Genomic DNA, 14,422 nt, shown 5'->3' with positions numbered 1-14,422 from the left:
AATCTTAAATATTTTTTTATTTAAAAACATTCTTTATGAAGTATTTCTTAATGGATATTTTATCTAGTAATAAACAGAATCTAATATTTAAATTTATTAATGCATTATCCGCAAAACTTTAAAAATAAATCATAATTTGAATAAGCGATCTTATCTCTCTATTAGCTTAAGATTCGTACTTATTCGAACTCCTTTAAGAAGGGCAATTAGTTAAATAAACATAATTTTCCCATATTGTGGGGGAACTAAATAATGAAATGCATTTCTTTATTTGTATTGACATAGGTGGTTGCAGAGGGGAAGTATTCCCAGGCAACAAACTAGTTTGGATTGCAATTCCAATTCCATTGATATCAATGTATGTCAAAAAGTGCCATTTGTTGAAAAGCTATTGCTTATCCATTTACGAATTCGAAACAACGATTTCCACAAAAGACTTGATTGTTATCCTATTTCCTATCCCCAATTATCTGTCCCAAAGTTGGGAGCTCGTGTCGGGTTCTGGTTCTAGTGCCAGTATGCCCTGGCACCCACCGAACTACCGGGTACCATCATGGGCAGAGGCTGAAGCAGCGCTTCACATCGCTGTCGACGCAGTGTGTTTTCGTCTGTGCTTCTTTTTTTTAGTTTTTGTTGTGTCTTTGGATTTGTTTTTGTTTGCGTCTCGGGGTTTGTTGTTGTCGAACGGCTCGCAGTCGCTGCGCTTGGAGCAGGGCCGTCAGTATGCTGAAAACTTTGCCCAGGTTCGGTACGGAAATCGAAATCGAGGAAAGACTGCGCGACGCCCACGGCGGAGTCCGATGTTGTTACCAGTTGTTGTGGCTTTAGCTGCCTGGCGGAGTGGATTTCGGTGTTTTGTGCGCCATGACGATTACGATTCTGGCTGTCACTCGGTCTGGGTCTGGACTGGCTTTAATTCATAACTCGCTGGCGTCGTCGCGTTCGTGACTTGAGTCTTACAGTGCAATCAATCAATCAGTGCGGTTTGGTCCATCGATCGGTCGATGATTGGCCATTTTTAGACGCGCAATTGTCTAATGTCAAAGCGCTAAGTGCTCCAGCCACAAAAAGCCAAACAGTTCCAAGGTTCCGCGGGCGCTCCAGTTACCCAATCGTCGACTACTTCCCGCTCCGCTTAGACTCTGGCTATTGTGTATCTTCGCATCGGTATCTGTATCTGTATCTGCATCTGTATCTGTATCCGTTTTCGTATATCTGTTTGCTGTTTGCTAATCCGCTCTGGTCATGCTCCGCGAGCTGGCCATGACAATTGTGTGTGCCCAGTGATCGCATAACAGCCATGTTCCTCAAGCCCAAAAGCTTTGAGCAGTCGCTGCGCGGCGGAATCGTTCCGGCTGTGCCAGCAGCTCCGGGATCGGGTCTGAATCCCTCTTTTCACAAGGGTTGCACGGGCAAGGCCCATGCCTGTGGAACGAACAAATCCCAGCGAACTGGAGGAGGAGGAGGAGGGTCTGGAACGGCAGCCACCGGAGGATCGAAGGCTGGCCGGCAGACGCCCAAGGCTCAGCGCAAGAACAGCATAAGTTCGGAGACGATCAGCGAGAGTGGTTCGGAGAACTCCAACAGCTGGCCCTCCTCCTCCTCGGCGGCGGTTCCTTCTACCGCTCCGCCTCCGAAACCGCCGCGACTGGCGGCCACTAAAGCTAAGGAGGCGGCTGCCTTGGCTGGCTCTCCACCACAACCTCCGGTCACGCCAATATTCGAGCGATCAACCAAGAGATCCCTCAGTTTCCGGAGCAGCAACAGTAAGAATGCTGAAGCGAAGGCTTCCCCGGGGGAAACTCCTCCATCCGTCCACCTTGGAACATTTCCGCCGTAGCTGCATCGAAGTATGCCGCTGCAGCTGCCGCCAATGCCCCACAATCGCCAAATCCGAGCGCCAGGAGTTCCTTCCGCCGACGTCGCGATGCCCAGAACATTGGTCTCCAGTGGCCGGCCATTTGGGCCAGTTCCCTGGCCGCCAACTATAAAAACTACGATGCCAGCGTTAAGCAAAAGGTGCGCACAAAGAACTACACTAAGCTGCAAGTTTTTTTTTTGTTGGTAAAAGTTGAGTTAATATGGAAAGTTTTAACAAAGAAAATAACAACAAAAAAGATTATGGGATTAAGTTGAAAAGTAACATTTACATTTAAATTTTATAGTTCAATTTTCAACTTCATATTGGGTAATTTATAAAATAAGTTTCTTAAATCTACTCAAATCGGTCTCAGAATCGCCACAAACTTGGTTGGACAGTGTGCGGGGAGCATTTGTGTATATCCCACAGAAACTTTCTAGTACTCCCCTCCACAATCGATGGGCGCAATAAAGAAACAAATGAATGGACAAGCCGACGAACGAACAAAAGATGGAATCGATCGATAGATCGCCGAACCATGACCCAATGTACGATTTAGTTGTTGGACCTTTTATTATTATGCTCGGACGGTGCGTGGGCCGTCGAATCCCAAGCTCATAATTTACGGTATGGTACGGTCGTCGTCTTGTCGCTGCATTTATGGCGGTATGACTTTATGGCTCAATACGCCTGCGAACCCGAAGCCGAAGTCGTCGAGCGGAAGTGTTCATTTAGGTTCGAGTTAGCTCCGCACTCCGCCTATTTAAAGTTCTTTGTGAAATGGGCGGGCGGGGTATTGGAATCGGGTTGCATAACGCAGTGAAAGATAGCTGGATATGAAATCCAGACGGTAGCTTTCGGTTAACCCCGTCTATCCATTCATTCCATCAATCGTCTATCCATCCATTGCCTTATCCTATCCGCTAGCCATGTTAATTAGTCAGCTCTGATGTCTCTGTGTGGCGTCTACGCCTCTTCTTCGTCTAATTTGTGTGCTCGCCATCACCATCATCGTCATCATCATCATCAACAGCTGCGGCTAAGTCTGCGGGTTCGTTGACTTCGCCGTGAAGTGGAGTGCAGCATTGATTGACAGTGGACATGCGCCCGGGGAACTACTTTGTTTATCTTAATATTCCTCTAAACAAGTTCCATCCGATTGATGAGTGTTCGCGCGCTGTAAACTTAACCGGGCGATCAAATTGTGGCCCAGTTGGAAACTAATTAGGCTGGTCCAACGGCGCAGTGAATAAAACTAAAAGACATAAATAATATCTTCCGCCTAAATTGGGTTTACTTTGGGTTCGTTTAGGATATAGTAGTCGTTTCAAGGGTATTTGTGTTGATTCGATTTGATTTCTGGATTGGTTTATATCATAAGAAACTTTTTACTATTAGTGAATGGCATGAAGTGTTTTTATTAATTAAAGGTCTTTGAACTCTTAGTTTATATTTATTAAAGTATTTGTCTTATAAATGGAATTTACTTTTCCTTCTAAAGATATTTTAGTCCAATACCAAAACTTGCAACAGTTTTAATTTCGTTTAAAGTCTATAAACAATCGTTTGAATCTGTTGAAAAGCCATAAAAATTAAGTGACTAAGAACATAATGAAAGACTACATTCGATTTAACATCCGTTCCGGCTTTCCCAACGTCTAACAAAATTAATTAGTTCCCCGCGCACACTCTTCCGAAACGTGCCTTTAATTGAGGGCTATTGAACCTTGCACAATATTTTCATAATTCGGGAGAAGATCTCTCTGGCGGATACCATGTGGAGGGGGATGGATCTTGGTGGGCAGGGAGCTTGGGAGGCTGCTGTTGCTGCAACGACTAAATGCCATTTATAGCCACAAATGTGAACTGATGCCGGCGACGACGTTGGTGGGTTGCATAATGGCGCATCCGCGTCGTCGTCGTCGTCGTCGGTTTGGCTGTCTAGCCCAATAGCATTTGGCGCGTCTAGGCGGTTAATTAGGATTTAGAAACATCATCAAATTTAGAAATGCACCCGAAATAAACAGAGAGCGCAACTTTGTTGGATGCGGCAGTGGAGTAGGGATAATAAATGGAATAAATGCGTGAAAATGTGCCCCGATCCGCGCCGATCCGAAAATAAACTCGAAGTACACCCCACACCGCCGGCGAACTCTGCTGCTGCTGCTGCCGCTTCAGTTGAAGTTGCGCCGACAAAATGTTGACCCCAATTTAACTCAATTTTCGTGTTCGCTTTGTTTGTTTTCCATCTTTTTCGCAGAGCCGCCACGAGAATGGCAATGGAGGCGGAGTCGAAGGAGGAGGAGCCGAAGGAGTGGGACGCAATCTGGAGGCGGATGTTGCGGATGCCAGTCAGCCGGAGCGCGTTTGGCTGGTGCATCGCGGTGGCTTCACAGCCGCCATCCGGCTGCCGACGCCTCCGTCTGGCCGGGATGAGGAGCACAAGCTGAATCTGCGCCTGCTGCACAACGGGGAGCAGCTGACCGTCGACGAGGACGACGTGGAGAAGCAGAACAGCCCCGCTCTCGACCTGGCCGAGGACATCTGCGAGCTGAAGTATCTGAACGAGGCGTCCGTACTGCATTGCCTGCGCCAGCGATACGCCAGCAATCTCATCCACACCAAGGCGGGGCCCACGCTGCTCGTGGTCAATCCCATGGCCCCGCTGTCCCTCTACTCCGAGAAGGTAACTAACTGGTTACTGGTCCGAGCTGGTCACTTATCGCCTGCCGTCTCTCTCGTCCGTAGGTTGTCTCCATGTTCCGCGGCTGCAAGACGGAGGACATGCCGCCCCACGTCTACTCACTGGCCCAGACCGCCTACAGGAGCCTGGTCGAGACGCGGCGCGACCAGAGCTTGATATTCATGGGCCGATCTGGTTCTGGCAAATCCACCAGCTTCAAGCATGCGCTCAACTACCTGGCGTTGGCAGCTGGTATGTCTAGACTATACACTGTTGCTGCTGCTGCTGCTGCGTTACCACCATCTCATTGTGCTGGCTGGAGGCTGCTCCTACTCGCCTTCGCTTACGACTTGCAGTTGCAGTTGCATTTTGTTTGTTTTCCTTTTGGCCGTAGGCTGTGCGGGCTGCTGGCTGCTGGCTGGCCCAGTTTGCCAGGGTGCCACGCCAAAATGCAATCTGTGTTCGATTGGCTCATTTGCATTGTTGGCCAAGAAATGCAGCTGCAATTAGTCAAGCCTCCCATTTGGTTCCATTGTTAGATTTATGACCCAAAAAGGGGAACCGTCTAATGAAAATGTAAATTGCCAAGATACGGATTATTGATATTCCATTTTATTGGGCAACTTATATTGCACAAGATAGAAAGATAACTTCAGTGACGTAAAAATTAACTTCTGTTATGTAACCACATTAATATTTTGGAGGCAAATTAATTTGGATTATCGATGTTATCTTTACTTTCTCTACAATATTTAAATATGTATTAACATATTCCACCTCAAACCTGAATATTTTAATTTTTTGTGAGCTTCATTAAAATATCAGAACAAAAGATATTGTTCATTAATATGCACAAAACAGAATTTTGTTTTGATAAATTAAATTCTAAAGCTTTTTGATCTAAATAAAATAAAAGAAACACTTTTTCTGCTCTTTAGGTGCCTACAATAACTTCATAAATGCGGAGAAGGTCAACGCTCTGTGCACGATTCTGGAAGCTTTTGGAAATACAAAAACTTGCCTCAACTCGAATGCCACTCGGATGACGCAGCTGTTGAGTCTGGATTTTGACCAAACCGGCCAGATTGCATCTGCTTCGTTGCAAGTGAGTTTTAATTAAATGCAGGCAGTCGTATGGTTTTCATACCTGGTTTTCCGATTAGGTTCTGCTCCCGGAGCGTCAGAGAGCTGGTCGTCGCTTGAGCCACGAGCACAGTTTCCACATCATGACGCGACTCCTGGCTGGCGCCGCTGGATTGCTGCAAAAGGAGCTGCATTTGGAGAACATAACCTCCGAGGACAGCCACCCGTTTATATCGCTATCCCAGAAGCTGGAGGATCGCCATCGAGCGGCCAATGACTTTATGCGCACGGTTCAGGCCTTCGAAACGCTGAACATCGATGCCAAGGCAGTGCGCGGAATCTGGAGCATTCTGGCAGCCATCTACCATCTGGGCATTGCGGGTGTCACAAAACTGGGCACTGGATCCACGGCGCGAACTCAGTTTGCCAATCCCACAGCTGCCCGCAAAGCGGCAGGTCTGTTGGGCGTAAACTTGGAGGATCTGTCATCGGCAGCCTTTGGTCTCACGCAACCCAATGCGCCCAACGGTGGTCTTAGCCCCTCGAAGTCACCCACCTCGGACTCTGGCCACGAGTGGGCCTGGGAATGTCTAGAGGCTTTGGTCATTGGCCTCTATTCGGAGGCTCTGGCTGCGGTGGTGGCTCTGGTTAATCGACAAATCTGCACTTCGGCCCACACAATAGCCTCGATTATGTTGATCGACACGCCCGGCTTCCAGAATCCCGCCAGCTGTGGCCAGCAGGTGGGCGCTACGCTGGCGGATCTGCGTCACAATTACCTGCAGGAACGCCTGCAGATGCTCTTCCACCACACCACGCTGGTTGCGCCACGCGATCGCTACGCCCAGGAGCTGGTGGAGATCGAAATGGATCAGGCTTCGGAGTGCCATCCGGGTCCGTTGATCTCCCTGATCGACAAGGCACCGCAGAACCATGTGGTGCGCTCATCCCAGCGAGATTTACGCGAGCACGATCGTCGGGGTATGCTATGGTAAGATATAACCTCCTTTTCGTTTTAAATTGGTAGTTAATGGTTACTTTTTCTATTACAGGCTACTAGATGAGGAAGCCATCTATCCCAACTCCAATGACGACACATTCCTCGAGCGGTTGTTCTCGCACTACGGTGACCGGGAGCATCACACGCTGCTGCGCAAGTGCGCCGGACCCCGGCAATTTGTGCTCCACCATTTGCAGGGCACCAATCCGGTGCTCTATGCCGTCGATGGCTGGGTGCGACACAGTCGCGAGCATCCCGGCATTCGAAACGCCGTGTCCCTGCTGCAGGACAGCAGTCGGGAGGAAATCAACCGGCTGTACATTGGCTCACTGACTCGGGGATCGGGAGCGATGGTGTTCTGCGGATCCTTCGCTGGATTGGAGGGCACTCAGTCGCTGCGTCGCGTGTCCAGTATTCGGCGCTCCTTCACCACCGCCGGGGTAAAGCGCAACTCCATCATGCTGCAGGTGAAGTTCACCGTGGACGGAATAATCGATACGTTACGGCGCACGGGCACCCACTTTGTCCACTGCTATCTGCTGCAACACAACGCTGGCAAGCACGCCAAGTTCACAGCGAACGGATCACCCAGCTCTGCTGCTGGTCAGGCGGCCAGCGAGGAGGAGATGGTCAATGTGCCACTGTTAAGGAGTCAGGTAGGCTTAAACTCAGTCTCTTAAAGTGATTTCGACAATGCTTAAGTTCTGTTCAAATCACATTTCTAGGATAATTCAATTGAAATCCTTCTTTAACAATTTTGTAATGTTTTCATTTGATTTTTTCATTCAGCTACGTGGCTCGCAAGTCCTGGAGGCAGCTCGTCTGCATCGCCTTGGTTTTCCCGAATCTGTGCCATTATTGGAGTTTGTCCGTCGCTTTGGCCTTTTGGCCGGCGATTTGGCTAGCAACAAGGATGTGAGCGTGGAGCAGATATTAGCAGTCAACGAGCTGGACGTGGCCAGCTATCGCATCGGACCTAGTCAGGTGAGTCCTTTAATTTGTAATTAAGTTATTATTATTATTGGCTTATCGAACTACAACTATTTCTGCACGTAGTCCTAAGAAATTATCATCTGGTGTATTTAAAAAAATTAAAATAAGGATGTGGCAATTCAGTTTTAGTACCTACCTTAAAGAATTTACTTTACGCTTTTAACTTTTTGCTTTAAAAATCATTTCGAAAACGGTTGGACTAATTACGTACTTCTCGGCAATTAAGTATGCTGATATACACCAGGTGGCTTTCATATGAAGCAACAGCATTACTTATGTTCTCCTTAAATGGGGGAAAAATCCAAATGTCAAAAATCAATTATGTGCAAAATGAATTGACTATAAATAATTAGAAATTGCAGTCTCTAATTGCTTTGGTAGTTAGACCAACAGGTTTTTGGTAAACATGTGTGTTAAATATTTTGTAGACTTTATGTGTTATTTTGGTGTACCTGCCAGCCGATGAACCAGTTTGATTGGTACCTCCCATTCGTTTCTCCCCCTCAAAGTTGTCTTTCGATCTCACGTTCCTATAACTTTAATCACTCTCCGATGAAGGCAACTTCCCTCTAATTGTTTTTACTCGTGCGTAATTAGTCGGTTAAACCGAAGAGTTGACATTGGCTAAACACACGTTCGATAGTTACTGCATATTAAAAAGGGCAAGATAATCTTGAGCCTATTTTAACTGAACTTGAGGAGTGCTTCAGTTTCGTTCAAGGAATATCCAGCTGGTTATCAATTGTAAATTAATCTTTGCTTTATTCGCATTCTTTGGGCGGAATGTCTCTTAAGGCTACACTTAAGTATAATATATACACCTAGATAAATCACATTTTGGTCTGTCGCAATTCGGTTTACTTGCTTTGGATCTATCCAAATCGCCGGTTCGCCGTCTCCCGATACGTAGACGGTCGGGGTCGACGGACGTGGACCAGTCCATCGGCGGAGCCGTACGGAGATCGCGGCCGAGTGCTGGCATAGAAGATACCCCTCTTGGGCACCGCCGGCTCACCGCCCATGAACTCGTTGCCACTGCATGTCTGAGGCTGAGCTGCAGCTTTTCGGCTGCCTCCGCCGCTGCAGTTGCAGGTGGCCGAGAGCACCGACTGCGCCGAGTTGCAGCGCAAGGCGGCAAACGATTCGGGCCGACGCACCGACTCGGCAAAGTAGAACATGGCCGCGAAGTGGTCGCACACGAAGTCGAATTCCGTGGCCGTGGCGTTGGGACAATGTGGCTGCCCCCGGCCCCAGTTCACAAAGAAGGAGGCGTGGCTGAGCTTGGTGCTCGGATTGCCCAGCAGCGTTACGTCCGTGTGAATTGACTCCACATACAGGGCGTCGTTGACATCCAACCGCTCCTCGGGTCCCAGGCTCAGTTGAGTTAGTCCGGCGGGATCCAAGGCGATAATGGCACCCAAGCGATGGGGCTTCAGCAACTTGCCAGCCAAGCCGGAGATGTGACTCCCGGCACTGTGACCCACCAGGTAGATCTGCTCGTAGGGAACTCCTGTGTTGTCGTGCAGAAAGCGCAGCAACTTGGCCACATTGGCAGCTATCGCAGGAAGCTGCTTGGAGACACGTGGATAGCTGATATCCAACGCCTGGCGACTCCAGTCCAGAATTATAACATTGTAATTACCCCGGGATAAGTAGGCATCCTTGATGGCGGCATTCGAGCAGGAGGTGCTCTTCCCAGCCCAGCCATGAATTGATACCCTAGAGAAAAAGAAATAAATAATTGTTCTTGAAAGAAATCATTTCAAAGCTCTTTCAAAGTGTATTAATATACTTTTTTTTATGTCAATCAACTTTAAAAGTTATTTGCATAATATAAAAGATTTTTGAATTTATTGGATTCATTTTAGCGACCCAACTTGAACTTTATAAAATTTAATTTTATTCAAATCAATTCAGTTCGTTTATTGATATTATGTTGTTTGGTCCACTCACCTCACTGGCCACTTGGGATTGAAGTGCGAGTTCTTCAGCATGCTGACATCTCCTGGCCGCAGAAACTGACGCTCCTCCGGATTAAGGGGCGTATAGAGATCGTATTGCAGCAGCTTGGATTGCGGTGGGCGAGGCCGTCCAAGGATGATGCCCGCCTCGGTGTTGAGCATTGCCTGGATAACATCCGAAATGGACACGTCGCACTTCCCGGGAGCATAGGCAAAGTACTGGGCAGACACAGCCGCTGAAAGAGCAGATGGAGGCGAGGGTTTGCAAATCGAACATTAAGATCGGATTGGGGTGATTGAAACTCACTTCCCGTTGCGCCGAGAAGCAGCAGCCACATCCACCGGCTTAATATATGCATTCCCGTTAACGATCCCATAAACCGCACTGGCCGAAACCCGAAAATTCGACGACAATTCACGACAAGACGTCAATTAAAATCCACTTTTAAGTGCGATTTAAGGTGCTCTGTTGTTTTTCGAATTCCCGTCTTAATTCGCGATCCAAATTTTATCGCTCGTTCGCGCCGCTCACTAAAAGAACGCTTAATTTCTGAGCGGACGACGCACACCTCCGAATCGTTACAAGCTCCGAGCCGAAGTATTGCAAGATTCTAGACGGAGGCTTGGTTAAATAAAGCCCGCTGCGTTCTGTCTCTGTCGTCGGCGATCGGCGAGCGGCGAGCGGTAAGCCTACCAACAAATCAAAGGCATCAGATTCAGCAGCAGCAGCAGCAAAAGCGTCAGCAGAGCGGTCACTGTCATGATGAACGACCGCTATGGCAACTGGTTAAAACGGCGGGCCGGTCAATCCCTCTCGGCAATTGCAGTGGCAGATGTACTCGCACATCCATTTTTTATTTTCATTCTCCTAAGTGCAGGCAAACACTCCACGGATTGTCAATAAAAGGGATAGCGACAACTGGTCGAGTAATGGATCAATGCTAATTCAAGCAGCTATCTCAGGCATGCTATATCGACTCTAGTTGATTAGGCTTCTTCACACTTGCTAATTTTTTGCATTTTAATGCAATTTATTCTGCAAACAAAAAACGGCAGGTCAAATTAAATTATATTTTTAGAGTCCATTGTGTGATTAGGTTATTTCAGTTCATTTTAAAGAAATAAGTTACTATAATTATTTTAATTGTAACCATTTTGCCTGGGCATTGCCCAATTTTGTACAGGTTATAAATAACTTAGAAAGAGAAATTTTAACTTCGTTATGAAGATTCTACATGAACACTGTTAAGCTTGTATTCTGTCCAATACGATCATTGATCATTTCGTCGGTCAATAGGCTTTCACTTGGCCAATGGGATGTCTTAAGATATTCATTTATGCCTTGATTATAAATGATTTTGTAGTATAATATAATCGACACGCACATCTGAGAGTGATTTACAGTTGCGGGTCGATAACTGCCATCGCCAGTTGGTTGATCTTTGCCAGTTGTTCGCTTATATAAGTTGACCGGATCATTAATATTAATTGGAAAACTGTCAAAGGCTGAGTCAATCAGGTGAACTGTCGTTTGGAAAGGGATTGTCTATTACACTTGGATGGATCAGATTAAATATATATAGTAATTGCACTGGTTTGTCTATTACATTTCGATGGGTTAGATTAAATAATTACACGGTGATTGAAAAGCGACCAGTAAACTTAGTTGGATCACAAACAGTTATTAGCAGTAGGCACTACTTAAAATATAGCAACTAGATCTTGTAGATCAAACATTGTTGTACCCGATTTAGGTTAAATTCCGATCAAGTAAAATGAGGTCGGTAAACAGAAAGCCGCGAGTCGTTGATCTCAATTAGAACGCGGCACTTCCTCACTTTTCACCTGCGCCACACGAAATGCGGCAGAGTTAGTTGGTGACTGGGCCAAAGATCCCAATTGGGTTAGGGTTCAGCTCAGAGAAGCGGGCTCGGAATTTTGGGCTGTTTTGCGAACCATTTAGCAGGTGTTAGGCTGGCTTTACGACTTCCCCTCCTCTTCTCCCCTCCTGTTTTTGTTATTTTTGGCTTAAACTCATTCATGCTCATGTTAACATGTATATGTATATATCTTTAAAGATCGTTAAACCCGTGCGTGGCGGTTGGCATTGTCGTGTGTGCTGATCTCGCGCCGACTTGTTACAAACAGTTTATTGACAGGATTTACGTTTTTAGGCAAACACATAATATAATATGTGCTTTTTGTTATTATGGTTATCTCAAACGAAACGAAACGCAACGCAACGGATTCCGTTGGCATTGTTCCGTGAGTATTTGTCCAAACAATTCGCTGTTACTTTCAATCTAATCGAAAAGTTACCTTGGAATTCGTCGGCTGTCGTTTGCCATCTACAAAGTATTGAAACGTTTTCTGGCGTCAGTCTCTTGTAATCGCTTATGGCATGCGAACAATCACCGCCTCGTCAGGATCCTTTAATTAACTGGGATCTACTCTGCAATTATTATATTAAATGGGCACCTCTCAATCATCACGATCCCTTTCCCGATGGAACTGCACAGCAGCGTTCGCATTTTGAGGAAACCTCAAACTGGTTACTCATCTCCACCATAACGTAAACTAAGTAAGCATGACTTGGCCAAAGTTCGCACGTTTGATTTGTTTTCAGTCTCTGGCACAAATGTTGTTGGTTCCTGTCTTAGCTCCAAATCGAATTAGAATAAATTAAGGCTTTGGTATAAATTATGCCTTGAATTAAGACCGATTGACAATAATGTTTTATTGTGTTGCTTCCCTATCAAATCTGTAGGCCTAAACCAGAATTTCCAGTCATTTTAGAACTTATTCATAAGTAATCTATTTTAAGCAATCGTTTGCACGTGTCTGATTTTTTTATGTTGCTAATATATATATTCTAATACATAATAATAATTTATTAAACAGATCTATTTTTCTTTTATTAGTATATTTACATGATTTTTAATTAAAAACATTTAAATTAACTGAGGAAACCAATTATTTATTTCATCTTGATTCAAATTGTATCCAAATATACTCATTTGCTAGGAAGATAGTTGCATGATCGGTTGGTTCTATATCCGTGTCCCCAGGTGTGCTGGCTCCCTGGGAAGATATCGGTTACATGCAGCATCTCTGGATTCACTCGGCTGCCCCTCTGATTTTTGTATTTCCTGTTCTCAGCGGTGCAACTGTGAATCGAACTGTGCTTTCGGCTGGTCAGCATTCAGTGTTCAGCATTCAGCATTCAGTGGTCTGTGGTCAGTGAAGTGATCGTAATAAAGCCACTTTGACGTCACTTGCAGCCAGTCCAGTTTGTGCGTCTTCCCCCGCCTTTCCGCCACTCTTTCTCCGCCCGTCGATGATGATGACGCTGGCTGCTTTCACGGTCAAGTTCATCTCCCCATTGTTGTTGACTTGGGTATAGAATTCCCCAGATGTAATCTCTGCGCGAAGATGGACGGGCCCAACTGCGACTCAGTTGGACTTTGCGAATGGAAATCGCCTGAGCTCTCGCCGAGATGTGGTCGGATAAAAGCGCAGTTTGTTTGCCGTGGAGCGGCAACGCGAGTGCCTCCCATTCGTTGCGCCACCGAGTTCAAATCCTTAGCCTTTTCTGTGGCGAGGGGCAGGAGGATTTCCTCGTGGTGGCCGATCCAATCCTGGGACTGCTGGCCATCGGCTGTGCCGTCGGTGCCCTCGTCGCCATCTGCCTTGTACGTACGGGAAAGTGTCCAAATCCGAATCCGAAACCAATACCGATTCCCCCGATTATGATTACGAACACACGCACGGCGGCGTTGTCGCCTCGCCGACTTTCACCAAAAATAAAAAACAAATGGGGGAAAAAAACGGCAACCAAAACAAAAATCGAAAATGACGTTGCAACCTGCATTCGCCTGCCTCACTGGGAAACCACATTTGACTAGTGCACATTAAAATTTTTCCTTGGCCAAAGTGAAACTTCCAGCGTTCGCTTTCATTAGAAATGGGGAGTGGCTTTCGGCGGATGGCTGATGGCTGTCTGGTTGCCGAACATGATTATGTAACTCGGTTGAGGCGGGTTCTGTCAACGCCAGAAAATGAAAGGGGCGGAGGGGGAAATACCTTTTAAATTAGCTCTCGCTGGTCGAATGGATGGGAAAATAAAAGCCCGAACCAAACTCGATCGAGACACGAAAACTTCATTAACGCCTCCCCTTTTTTATTTTGGAAGGGGGCGCGGCTGGCGTCTTAAGCTTTAATCTCCAGCCTCCCAGACATGCCCTGCATGCTACTATATATGTAAACTAGTTTTTAATTATGAAACAATAACCAGGAAGCTGCGTAAGATGCGCTTCGAACGGCCCGTGAAACCTCATCGCCGTTTGCCGGACCTGTTTGTTTACTTCTGTTATGTTTCTTGTAATTGCCTCAATTTGTTGCCTGAAAAACGGTAAGGGAAGCCCCAATGACATCGTTACCGCAGCTTCTGTCACGCCCATCGTAATGATGATCTGCGGGGGATCAAGGATTTCCTGATCTTTAAATGCGACGTGCATGTGTTTTGAAGATTTCTTCGATATTATTGAGGCTATAGATTAAATGTTGTCCGAGGTTGATGTAATTATCAAACAATTAAATCACAAAGTCTACAAATATTTGCAGATAATTTGTGGCTAAAAAGTGTAAATGGAAATAAATTGTGTAGCCCGCCTTTTCTAAAGTACAAAGTAATTTGCTTATTAGTTTAAACAATGCAATTATACACCCAATAATCTTAGCTAACTGGTTCTACTTTATAAAGCTAACTTAACATTTTAGGGGTTTGTTGGATTATTTTTTTTATAACAGTGCTAATTGCAATCACCAATCATGGCATTATT

The 14,422-nt window shown here is 46.1% G+C and overlaps 3 protein-coding genes across 3 annotated transcripts in view; 2 read left to right on the top strand and 1 right to left on the bottom strand.

The window, feature by feature from the left end:
• LOC108096604 (unconventional myosin-XVIIIa) overlaps positions 1-14,422 on the top strand; it is a 33,216-nt gene that overhangs the window by 4,378 nt on the left and 14,416 nt on the right. Inside the window, exons 5-10 of the mRNA XM_017198311.2 lie at positions 4,122-4,547; positions 4,610-4,796; positions 5,483-5,649; positions 5,708-6,618; positions 6,680-7,283; positions 7,417-7,611. Of these exons, the coding sequence (XP_017053800.1) occupies positions 4,122-4,547; positions 4,610-4,796; positions 5,483-5,649; positions 5,708-6,618; positions 6,680-7,283; positions 7,417-7,611 (2,490 nt within the window). The remainder of the gene's footprint in view (positions 1-4,121; positions 4,548-4,609; positions 4,797-5,482; positions 5,650-5,707; positions 6,619-6,679; positions 7,284-7,416; positions 7,612-14,422) is intronic.
• On the top strand, positions 671-1,883 carry LOC122320756 (ras guanine nucleotide exchange factor G-like). The gene has a single exon (XM_043209158.1). It carries the CDS (start codon positions 1,301-1,303, stop codon positions 1,838-1,840), a length of 540 nt encoding a protein of 179 aa, XP_043065093.1. The 5' UTR covers positions 671-1,300; the 3' UTR covers positions 1,841-1,883.
• LOC108096635 (phospholipase A1 VesT1.02) lies at positions 8,356-12,483 on the bottom strand. Its single transcript, XM_017198395.2, has 3 exons — positions 9,889-12,483; positions 9,574-9,817; positions 8,356-9,339 (listed from the first exon to the last, which is right to left on the bottom strand). Exons 1-3 carry the CDS (start codon positions 9,956-9,958, stop codon positions 8,493-8,495), a joined length of 1,161 nt encoding a protein of 386 aa, XP_017053884.1. The 5' UTR covers positions 9,959-12,483; the 3' UTR covers positions 8,356-8,492.

Source organism: Drosophila ficusphila, unplaced genomic scaffold (assembly GCF_018152265.1).
Source record: "Drosophila ficusphila isolate 14025-0441.05 unplaced genomic scaffold, ASM1815226v1 contig_791, whole genome shotgun sequence".
Taxonomy (NCBI): domain Eukaryota; kingdom Metazoa; phylum Arthropoda; class Insecta; order Diptera; family Drosophilidae; genus Drosophila; species Drosophila ficusphila.
This window is presented reverse-complemented; position numbering and strand designations above follow the sequence as displayed.

Excerpts from the sequence above, each read along its gene's own strand:
- LOC122320756 (XM_043209158.1), top strand. The coding sequence starts at position 1,301 with ATGTTCCTCAAGCCCAAAAGCTTTGAGCAGTCGCTGCGCGGCGGAATC.
- LOC108096635 (XM_017198395.2), bottom strand. The coding sequence starts at position 9,958 with ATGGGATCGTTAACGGGAATGCATATATTAAGCCGGTGGATGTGGCTG. Across the intron at positions 9,818-9,888 it reads GCTTCTCGGCGCAACGGGAA|CGGCTGTGTCTGCCCAGTAC; the intron begins GTGAGTTTCAAT and ends CTGCTCTTTCAG. Across the intron at positions 9,340-9,573 it reads AATCCCAAGTGGCCAGTGAG|GGTATCAATTCATGGCTGGG; the intron begins GTGAGTGGACCA and ends CTTTTTCTCTAG.